At 37.1% G+C, this 10,922-nt stretch overlaps 1 protein-coding gene across 1 annotated transcript; it reads right to left on the reverse strand.

Moving 5' to 3' along the window:
* Positions 1–4,147: 4,147 nt before the first annotated feature.
* On the reverse strand, positions 4,148–4,921 carry LOC147476291 (uncharacterized). Its single transcript, XM_086585687.1, has one exon. It carries the CDS (start codon positions 4,919–4,921, stop codon positions 4,148–4,150), a length of 774 nt encoding a protein of 257 aa, XP_086441813.1.
* Between the last annotated feature and the right edge of the window lie 6,001 nt (positions 4,922–10,922).

A 10,922-nucleotide genomic window follows, 5' to 3' on the forward strand; every position in this document is an offset into this window, starting at 1 on the left:
GGAATGATGGTCGGGTGGTGGTTCTTCATATGATTTTGAGGATTCAGAGAACTCTTCATCTAGCTTTGGCGTTTCCACAAATTTGTGGTTCATATCAGCAATATTAAGGATGTCACAAATTTGTTCCATCGATAAGTCTTTAACGGCCAAACTAAAATTAGATCCACTTCCCAATATAGAATTAATATCCTCTTCTCCAGGCACTAGATTTCCTTTGTCCTCTTTGTCATTGTCCAAGTGTGTCGAGTTACTTTCCAACATAGGCTCTAGAGTTTCTTTTGTCGGAGTGTTCTCATGTATATAGTCATCATCATAGAATCTGGAATTCATACGATAGTTAGGTGGATGGTGATGTGGCTTTAATTGGTCATCAGGATGGGCTTTAGCAATTGGCTCTGTTATAGTAACACCTTGTTTCTCTTGTTGGTTGGGTTTTGGACTGGTGGGAAGAATATTAGTCTCAGATGTGGTATCAATTGAAATGGATTAGAGAAAATAGAAGGTCTTTGCTATTTGTTGAATTTGTATTGTTTGCTCGGCCATTACCTGGTAAAGTAGGTCCGTGATAGATGGTGGAGTGGAAAATGAATTTGAAATGGATAGTGATGGACCTTGGGTGAAATCGCACTCTAACTGACCAGGTGGATACATGAATGGCGATTGACTATTTATGTCGGAATTCCCTGAATTGTTTGCATGATTAGAAAACTCTTGCATGTATTGGGTATTAGGAAAATTTGAAAATTGAGCGGTTCGAAATTGTAAGGATTTTCCGTAGTATACTTAACCTAGACATATGATGTGCATTGAGACGCCCAATGGTATGGACTACCACAGCAAGAACAAGGTTCTGGGTTTGCATTGTAATTCCATGACGGTTGCGACATATATTGGTAATCCATGAATGCTTAAACAAGAATGATGCACAATTTGCAGAAATTCATTAGTGACTTTGAAGTTTTTGAAAATTTTGCATGCAATGTCTGTAGATTAGATATTATGCCCTGTTCGAATCGAACAGTGGGCGCAAATTTAGGATTTTGGCTCTACACTCGCCAAGAGGGAAGATTGCCACTTCACCAAATGGTGTGCTACCAAGAATCTCACTCACGGTATTTTTGGGGGAGAAGAGTGAGTAAGGTGGTTGGTCCGCTGCAATCTGGTAGCTCAGTACTCTCTTTGTTCGTGCTAGATGTTTGTCCTGATGGACATGACTAGATTGGCTCTACTTGTTTGATTTTATCTTTTTAGTTTGGTCTATGTAACAAACAGTTCACACAACGTCCGTTCTAAAGTGGGGTTTAATCCCACTTTTTGTTCTTTTAGGGCTCGGGTTTAGTCTTAGCGTTAGTGTAAAGACGAGATTGAAATGTAAATCACACAATCATCCAAGCATGCTTAGTAACACACAAGTATCATATTACACTTTGTATCAAGGAGGTTTAGAAATTACCGCCCAAGGTGTGCATACATGACCTTTGGGGTAAAGGCAACGTGGTGGGGTTAACGAAGTGTTTGGTGTATTGCGTGTCAACCCACCATTTGAGCATCTCCTTATGGTTACAAGTTTAATCTATCTAAGACCCACAAGTCGGGTCGAAATGTTGGCAAAGCGAATAAGGTATAATTGGTTGCCTTCGTGGGCCTAAAACAAAGTTGCCTTCGTGGGCTTAAAACTGTGAAAGTGGTAAACACTAAAATTAACTACGTTTAGCTAATTATCTATTCACTAATGATTAATTAAATAAAATATGTAAAAGCTTAGAAAGTGTTCGTCAAAGATTGGAACTTCGACCCCCAAGTAGGGTTGAGATGCGCGAGTGTGATATTACACTACTCGCCTCGCACATCCAACCGGTCCAAGTTGGTTGAATCCCCAACTTTTGGTAAGTAAACTTAAACCAAAAGACTAAACTTTCAAACTTAAACTATTTTGTATTTATCCTAATTATTTTTTTTTGTATTTTGACTTAATTATATGATATTATCTTAATCTAATCATGCATAAACAACAATTAATAGAAAATAAAACCCAAACATGCTACTAAACTATTTTTTTTTTTTTAACTTTACTGATGGATTACTAATTCATTTTAATTAATAAAAAAAATTAATTTTTAAATTCCTTTTTTAATTGCATTTTTGGTTTTGAAAACTCAAAACTTTGCAAATCTATCTATTTTTTATCTACTCACAATTGAATTAAAATGAAGAGGGGGAATTAAAGGTAACTTACATATGAAGATTCTGAGCCAATATAATCTTCGTTGGAAAAAACCAAGGTGCGGTGTGGGTAAACAAGGTGCGGGCGTGTGTCTGATAGGTGCGGACGCGTGTCATGCGTGGGCATATATCTGACAGGTGCGGACGCGTGTCACATGTGGGCGCATGATTAGCAAGCGCGGCACGTGTTGATTTGCTCTGTTTTCTCTCGTTTTTCTCCAGTAGTCTTCAGTGAACCATATCGTGCTATTCTCGGGCTCTGTTTGCTCAGAAGTTTACTAGAAGTACACGAAAAAGAAACATCAGTAACAAAATAAAAAAAAAAAAAAACTTGAAAAACATGAAAATAAGATTGAGAAGGAGAGTTCAAAGAGTGATTTTTTTTCTCCATCTTCCTCTTTCCATTTGGATCCATGACGACGGCGCCATTTGAAGAAGTAGAAATAGTGGTGTGTTGGGTTTTGTTGTTCATCTTAAATCCTTTGTTAGAAGGAATGGTTTGATGGTTGAAAAATCTATTTCTAAACTTTCTAGTCTTTCTTCTTTGCTCTTGTTCTTGATGTTTTAATGGTTGAAACACTAGTTATTGATCTAGAATGAGTTGAAATCTTAAATAAACTATTGATTTGATAGAAAAATATGTATGAAAATGGTTTAGATGGATATCTTTCTCACAAAGTTATACTCATTTGAACTTGTCAAATGAGTATGATTAGTGTTTTTGGGATTGAATAAAAGATTAGAGAAGTAATGAAAACTTGTATTGAAGAGAAGATTGAAAACTTGTATTAAAAATAATAAGAACTTGATTTAACCACTAAAGCTTGAAGAACATAAAAATGGAAACAAGTAAATAACAAATTACACTATTAATTTAAAACATATTATCTACTCCTAATGACCAAAGATTAATTCTAGGGTAAGGTTCTTTCTCTTCCTACTTTGGTTTATATAGAACACCAATTATATATTTGCCCCTTCTTCTAGAAACAACCTTAAGGATATGATTAAACTTTGTGGGCTTTTGACTTTAGCCCATATAATTGAATTCTTGTTTTGGCTTTAAATCTTTGAGTCCATAGCTTTTAGCTTTGAGTCCTTTGGTTTTCAGCTTTTAGTCCTGAGTCCTTGAGAGTTGGCTTTGATAGTTGACTTTGACTTTTTGGCACTTCTGCTCCTAAACTGGAATCTTCCCAAGCAGCGTCAATAGCAATCATTTTTGCGCTAAAATGCATGTTTTAGGAATATACGTCCTAAATGGCATATATCTTGCAAAAAGTAGCAAAAGCTATAATTTGTATGTTTATTAAGCATAAGAAGGGCATAATTGAAGCATTGTAAAAGTAATAAAATGCACATTTGGGGACTGATCAAATTACGCATTAAATTTGCATTAAATTTGCGATTCTGCGTGTTTTCTAAATAAAAAGAGAGTTATAACGTAAAAAATATTTTCTCCAAAGAAGGAATGATACATGCATTAAAACTATTTCCGTTTTGCAGGTTGCCCAAGTGCTATTAACACTTCCAAACTCTTTTCACAACTGGGTAGAAGTAGAAGTTCTCGAAAGAATGATATATATCTCGAGATTTATAGTATATGCTAAAATTTTGATATTTTGATATATGCGAAAATTTTAGTATTTCAGTAGATGTCGACATTTTGTTTCATGTGTAAAAATTTTTTAAAAAAAAAAAATATTAAGCGTGGGTTATGGCAGACCCTAACCTGTATTAATTAAGATAACCTTGAGTACATTTTTCCTACCTTGTCCTCTTCTATAATTTTGGACAGGCAGTCATCAAAAGGTGGAAAAACAGACACGTATCTTTCTGGTGCAGTGCTAGGGAAGGAGTGTCTTAGTTAGGCTAGGTGATCTGTTGCCCTGTTTGTCTCCCTATAGACGTGGCTAAATGTTATTTGTTAAAACTTTGTGCTTAGCTCCCTTATCTCCATAGTAATGTTGAGGTAGTTCCAAGGTGGTTGCACTTGCTGATTCAATATCTGGATGGCATTGAGTGAATCTAATATGACCATGATCTTGTTATTGGAGAGATGTAGGCTCCCACTGAGTCCATATTTTATACCTTGAAGCTCTTGGAATAGGATTGAGTGACTCCCATTGCTTCCTGTATACGCCAGCTTTACTTCTTTATTACTACCTCGTAGCATTCCTCCAAATCCAGTATTGTCATTTGTTACTGACCCATATGAGTTTAGCTTGAGTACATCCTCGTTAGGTTTCATCCATATGAAATTGGTGAGGACTTTCCCTTTCATACATGCTGTCACTCCAATTTTATGTAAGAATTCCCGAGTTTGCGCTATATTGGCCACTTCCTTGAGTTCTACTTGCAAGTATAGCCTAGTTGTTCTAATGATATTTAGAGAAACTTCTTGATCTTGTGTCTGAATATGGTCAAATCTTCTAGAATTTTGCTCGATCCAGATTCCATTTACTGTTGCACAGATAAATGCTTTCATTATTTCAGCTTTTGTAGAGTTTACGTGAACTACTCTGAAGATACTAGACCATTCTCTATTCGTGTTCCTTGCATCTGTTAACAACCCCATGAAGTTTTTAACATCATTCCAGACTTCTTTTGAATATGAGCATTCAAAGAAGAGGTACTTGGAGTTTTCCCTGCTGTTTGCACAGAATATGCATTGTGAGTGATTGAACACTTTCTTATACATTAGTCTGTCCTGAGATTGAATTGAGCATGAGAAGAGTGACCATGAACAGAAGAAGTTTCTTGGATGCACAAATTCCCCCAAACCAAGTTGGACCATCTTACCTATATAGCTTTCTTCTTGATTACGTCATATGCCGATTTTACAGTGAAAGCACCTGTGTGAGAGGGAGTCTAGACTACAAGATCTTGATGTATTGCTATGTTTATGTTAGTTGAGAGTATCTTAGATCGCAGCTCTAGGTCTTGTATAAGATTAACAGAGGAATTCTAGGCGCCATTAGTGATTAGAGCTTGCACTTTGGTATCAAGAGGATATATAGTTCCCCAAGCTGTGAGAGCTTGCTAGTTTTGTAGGAGAGGTTCACTTGTACACCACAAGTCATGCCAGAGGTGTATAGTGGTACCATCTGCTATCCTAGATCTGATGTAGTTTCCAGCTAGTTTCCTTGTATGCATAATATGTCTCCATGCCCATGAACAGTCTTGTGGGATTGGCATTGTCCAAAAGTGCTTGTTCTTGGTATGTTTTTCATATGTCCATTGAACCCACACAGATTCTTGTTTTGATGCAATTTTGAATACCAGTCCACAATTTGCAGCTTTATTCCATCTGTGTAGATCCATGATATTAAGGCCTTCTTCCTCTTTTGCCAGACATGCAGTGTGCCAGCTTGCTTGATGCATTTTCCTTGTCATTGAGGGTCCACTCTAGAGAAATTTAGCACATATGCTAGTAATCTGGTTAAGAACTGCCAAAGGCATGATGAAAGTTTTGGACTAGTATACATGAAATGAGGTGAGGACATACCTCATGAGCTCAACTTTACCTGCATGAGAGAGTAGCCTCGCTTTTCAATCTATTATTATGGATGTGACCTTTTCAATCAAAGGTTGACAGTCTTTAATGCTCAAGCGAGATGATACCAATGGGATGCCAAGATATGTGATGGGAGGCTTAATTACTTGAACTGTTAGAAGATTTGCAAGACTTAAGGCCTCTTCATCATTTAGTCCACCAACTAGCATAGTAGTTTTTGAAGTGTTAACTAAATCTAATATTCTTCCCATGGGGACCTTAAGTGAGAGAAAAGGGGTAACTTAAGTTTATTCTAACCCAGCGATCTGGTGTGCCTATATTTCCTAAAATAGAACTTTTTAGATTAGGTTTCTAGATCCTATTTTCTACTCATCCCATTTCTTTCCTTTTCTGGGTAGTTTCAGACCAACTGAGAAGAAGATAATCAGTCATTTTCTTTCAATCTTTTAGATATGGCTTCAACCTCCTCTCCCCACCCCACACTCACCCCACCTCCACCTTTCCTTTGGAGTTCTCTGTTTCAGAACTCATACTCATCTTCATCAGCTACCACGTCTTTAAATAGTTCGTTGTTCACCCATCATAGAAGATGGCACTACTATTGTCCCACAAAATCTTATAGATGAAGGCATCAGTGAATGGAAAGATACATTGGTAGGGTATTTCTTAGATAAGAGAATAGGGTTTCCCTTTGTTAGGACTACTCTGGAAAAAACCTGGAAACTCAAAGGATCTATGGAGATAACAACAGACAGAGATTCGTTTTTCATCAGATTTACTACGATAGAAGACAAACAGATGGTTCTGGAAAGTGGTCCTATTTTCATAGCAGGGAAGATATTTGTAGTTCGGTCTTGGTCACCAGAGATAGAAGGGCAAAGGAACAATGTCAACACCGAACCAATATGGGCCAAACTCTTCAAAGTCCCAAAAGAACTCTGGACAAAGAATGGTCTCTCATACTTGGCAAGCTTGATTGGTGAGCCTCTCTATATAGATGGAGCAACATCAGAGAAAAAAAGACTCGACTTTGCTAAGGTCTGCGTAACTATTCCACTGACATTTGATTTTCCCAAATCTGTAAAACTCAAGCTAGGTGGTAAATATGTTTATCTGGATGTGGAGTATCCATGGAAGCCACCGTTTTGTACCATCTGTTGTTGGTTTGGGCATGCAACATCCAAATGCCCATCTTCCCCACCTCAGGTCTAGGTTCCTATGCCTAGAACTATAAGTGTTCAAGAAAGGACAACTCCTACTATAGTTAGAAACTCTGACATTTCTCCCTACTCTGTTACAATCTCAGCTACTGAAAATATTCCATCTCCATGTCCAAGCCCTTCATTACATTTGGTATCTACCGAGGATGGACATGGTGCCACAAATGAACGTGCATAGTCAACCCCCAGTAGTAGAGGGCCACTGTTAGCCACTCCTACACTCCTTGTTAGGGACACACCTCCTTTTGGAGCCTTGCTGCTCAACTCTCTTCATGGTAACACTCCTTTTGCCCTGAGAACATCTTCAAACTCTGTAGCCTTATCTAGAGACAGACACAGTGATTCTGGTACTCAAGGAAAAGAAGTTGTGATCTATAACACAACTCAAGAGCAAAATGAGCCAGCAAGAAATGATGATAGCATCCTAACTGAGGAAGAGTTATTCCACTTCAATTTAGAGAATAACAATTATGTAGCCCTTGTTCTTGAAGAGGAAGGAATAGCAGATGATGATATCTCTGAGTAGCAAGAGGAACCATTTGAAGACCAGAATGTGATATTGAATCCAACTACACCTCTGCGAATGCCATCACAGCTTACCACTATAGCGCAACTTCAACAGCAGCAACAATCAGGCAAAAGAGGTAAAGGAAGGCCCAAGGGCTCAGGTAACAAAAACAAACAAAAAAGATAGTTTTTTATGAAGATATGTATATATAATATTAGAGGAATAAATGATCTAAAAAAAGCAAGAGATCTTAATATTTTTAGAGTTTGGAATAAACTATCATGTTTTTGCTTCCTAGAAACAAAAGTCAAAAGAGAAAAATTTCATGGTTTAAGTAATGTTTGATGTCCTTCTTGGTCTTTTGAAAACAATTACTCTAGTGACTTCTCTGGTCGTATTTGGCTTTTTTTGGGATCCTTCTAAGCTATATCTCTCCAAAATCCTAGAAAGTGCTCAATTTATTCATGATCAAGTCACTGTACTAGCTTCTTCACAAGCTTTTCATCTTACAAGTATCTATGCAAGCAATAAAAGAACTGAAAGATAGATACTTTGGCAAGATATCATCAACCTACATGGAACAGTTACTAGCCCTTGGTGTGTGATGGGTTACTTTAACAATGTCATTACTCTCATGAAAGGATCAGCTCAGAATTGGTTCATCCTAGGGAAACTACTCCCTTTGCTTACTGTCTCAACCTTGTAAGTCTTAATGATCATAGCTCTAGTGGATGTTTTTTTACTTGGACTAATAATGGAGATGGCTTATCTAGAAAGTGGTCCAAGATAGATAGGTGCCTGATCAACCTTATATGGGTAACTATGTTCCCCTATTCTGGAGTCGAGTTCTTACCACAGGGTCTCTGATAAGAGCCCAAAACTGTAGTTTTAACCCCTTAACAATATTATATTTAGACCAATTATGTGATTAATAAATAAGAGTTAGCACTGTTTATGTGATTTTATGTATTGCAGGCATTGGAGTCAATTATGTGATGAAATGCGTCCCTTTTGTGAGATAAAGTAGCAAAGGTTGGTTACGAAGAAGTTCTATGATTAAAAGCCTAGATTCAAGGAGAAAAAGCCTTTTTAAATCCTAGTCAAAGCTGAAAAGTCAAAGTCAACGCGGGCAAAAATAGCGCATAAAAGTCAGCAAAACGTTTGAAGGCCTTATCGTTGAACTCACACCTCGGAATTGGGCCTACCATATGTCAAAACAACCACCTCGGAAAGAGATTTCTAATGGTCCAAGCCTTGACCCAATTAGAGGAGTATAAGTAGATGAAAAGGCTGTTACAATAATTTCTAGCAGAGAAACCCTTTTTGGACCGAAGTAATTAGGTTTTGGGCTTGATTTCATGGCCCAAAACATGACTCCAAAGCCCATGCATGAATTTGTAGACCTAGCCCTCTCCTATATAAAGAGGACTATGGCCAAACTCTTATTTTCTTCCCATTTTCATTAGTTTAGTTTTAATTAGCTCTCTCTCTCCTAGATTAGATTCATAAAATAGTTTACACTTAATTAATTAGTCATTACTTAGTTTTTAATTCAGTTTGAATCATTAGACTTCTTTTCCATTAGATTAATAAAATCCAAGTTATTGTTCTTCATTATGTCTTCTTTTTATTTATATTTTAATGATAGTTTGATGACTCAAAGCTAAACCTTCATTAGAGGGGTTTGAGGAAGCTTTGATGAAGACTTGATTGTGTTAGTGTAGATATAGTTGTGATAATCTATTCCACTCTAAAAAGTAATTAGTTCACCATGAGAATGGGTTTAATTGCTTCACATGCTAATTATTAGTTGGTAGAGATTGCCATGAATAATTAGGGATTAGAAAGACTCAATCTTTATGTGAAAACATAAATATTAGGATTACAACAAATCTATGCTAGTTTATTAAGTTGAATCAAAGTGGAATCAAATTCACCTAATTCCTTCCCATATTCACATCTTAATATTGAATTGCCATAGTTTAATTTATATAATCTTAATTAGTTAAATCACCATCTTAGTATACTTTCTATCTATTACTCTTATCATTTTTGTTAGAATTAATGAACTAGGAAATCTTACGTTTAAACGAACTAGGAGTGGAACGAATTCTCTACTCCACATATTACATTGATAACGAGAGTATATAACTTTGATCACCAAGTAAATAGTTTTAGTTTTACTTATTCTTGAGTTTAAATAGTTAAGAGTAGGTAAAACTATAGTTTTTATGTTTGTCAAATGGCGCCGCTGCCATCTTAGTTTTGTTTAAATTCATTTCCTTTAGTATTGTTAATCCTACACAAATCCCATTAAACCCACCCACCCATGTTTTGATCTAACTGTGTTTGTTTGGTTTAGAAACTAAATTTTTTCACGGAAAAAGCAAGAGCGCGACACACGCCCTCTATAACCAAAATTGGAGCACGACCCGCCCTCTATCGCCTCGACATCGAGTCAGGCAAGAACGTGACCCGCCCCTTCACAGGAAAATTTTGAGCTTGACCCACCCTCAAGCGCCTGGACTTCGAGTAAAACAAGAGCGCACCCCACGCCCTCTTTAGGCAAATTAAAATTACGCCCGCGCCCTCTTCTGAATAAGCCCGATTTTAATAGGTTAGTTCAAACCTTTGTTGTCCAAGTTATTCAGTGTTTTTATCTTCTTGAACACACTGTGATCGCATATACAAGACGCTATTCAAACGCGTAGCAAGGAGACATTCAGGTACTCCTTCTTCCACTCCTCACATCTTCTGTCAGAGGAGTTTTTCATTCTAGCATATCAGGATTGTTTTGACTGTTGTTCATGTTTCTTTAAATTGGACTTAGACATGCATGAGATTAAGGTCTGGTAAGAAAAAAATGACAAACGTGATTTATCGGAAACGTCAACGCACACGCCTATATAGAATACCACACACTACACCTGCATCAATGGCTGAATAAACAGAGACTCCACTCTCTGATTTTTATAAAGCCCTGAATGATAGCCCTAAATCATGCATCGTTCTTGCAAACCCAGTGGGGGATTTTCGAATCCCCTCAAATATATTTAATTTGTTACCGGTTTTTCATGGGTTAGACCATGAGAAGCCTTATCAGTATATTCGTAGGATAGAACAAGTTCTTACAACATTCATCATCCTACCGTAGGCACAGAACAAATTAAATTGAGGGTGTTTCCTTTCACCCTAGCCGATAAGGCGGCATCTTGGTTAACTGCCCAAGCGCCTAATTCTATGGACTCATGGGCTAAACTTGTTCAATTGTTTATGGAACAGTTTTACCCACCCTTAAAGACAGATGAAATGATATCTAAGATTCATTTCTTCCGCCATAACCTTCATGAATCCTTTTCAGAAGCCTAGAATTGTTTCACTGATCTTCTTATAGAGTGTCCACATCATAACCTTGCGAAAGACACGCTAGTTCATGCCTTTTTCAAAGGGCTTTTAC

This window comes from Coptis chinensis, chromosome 9 (assembly GCF_015680905.1).
Source record: "Coptis chinensis isolate HL-2020 chromosome 9, ASM1568090v1, whole genome shotgun sequence".
NCBI lineage: Eukaryota > Viridiplantae > Streptophyta > Magnoliopsida > Ranunculales > Ranunculaceae > Coptis > Coptis chinensis.

Bases quoted from the DNA above. Each gene is read 5' to 3' on its own strand.
- LOC147476291 (XM_086585687.1), bottom strand. From the start codon at position 4,921: ATGTATAAGAAAGTGTTCAATCACTCACAATGCATATTCTGTGCAAAC.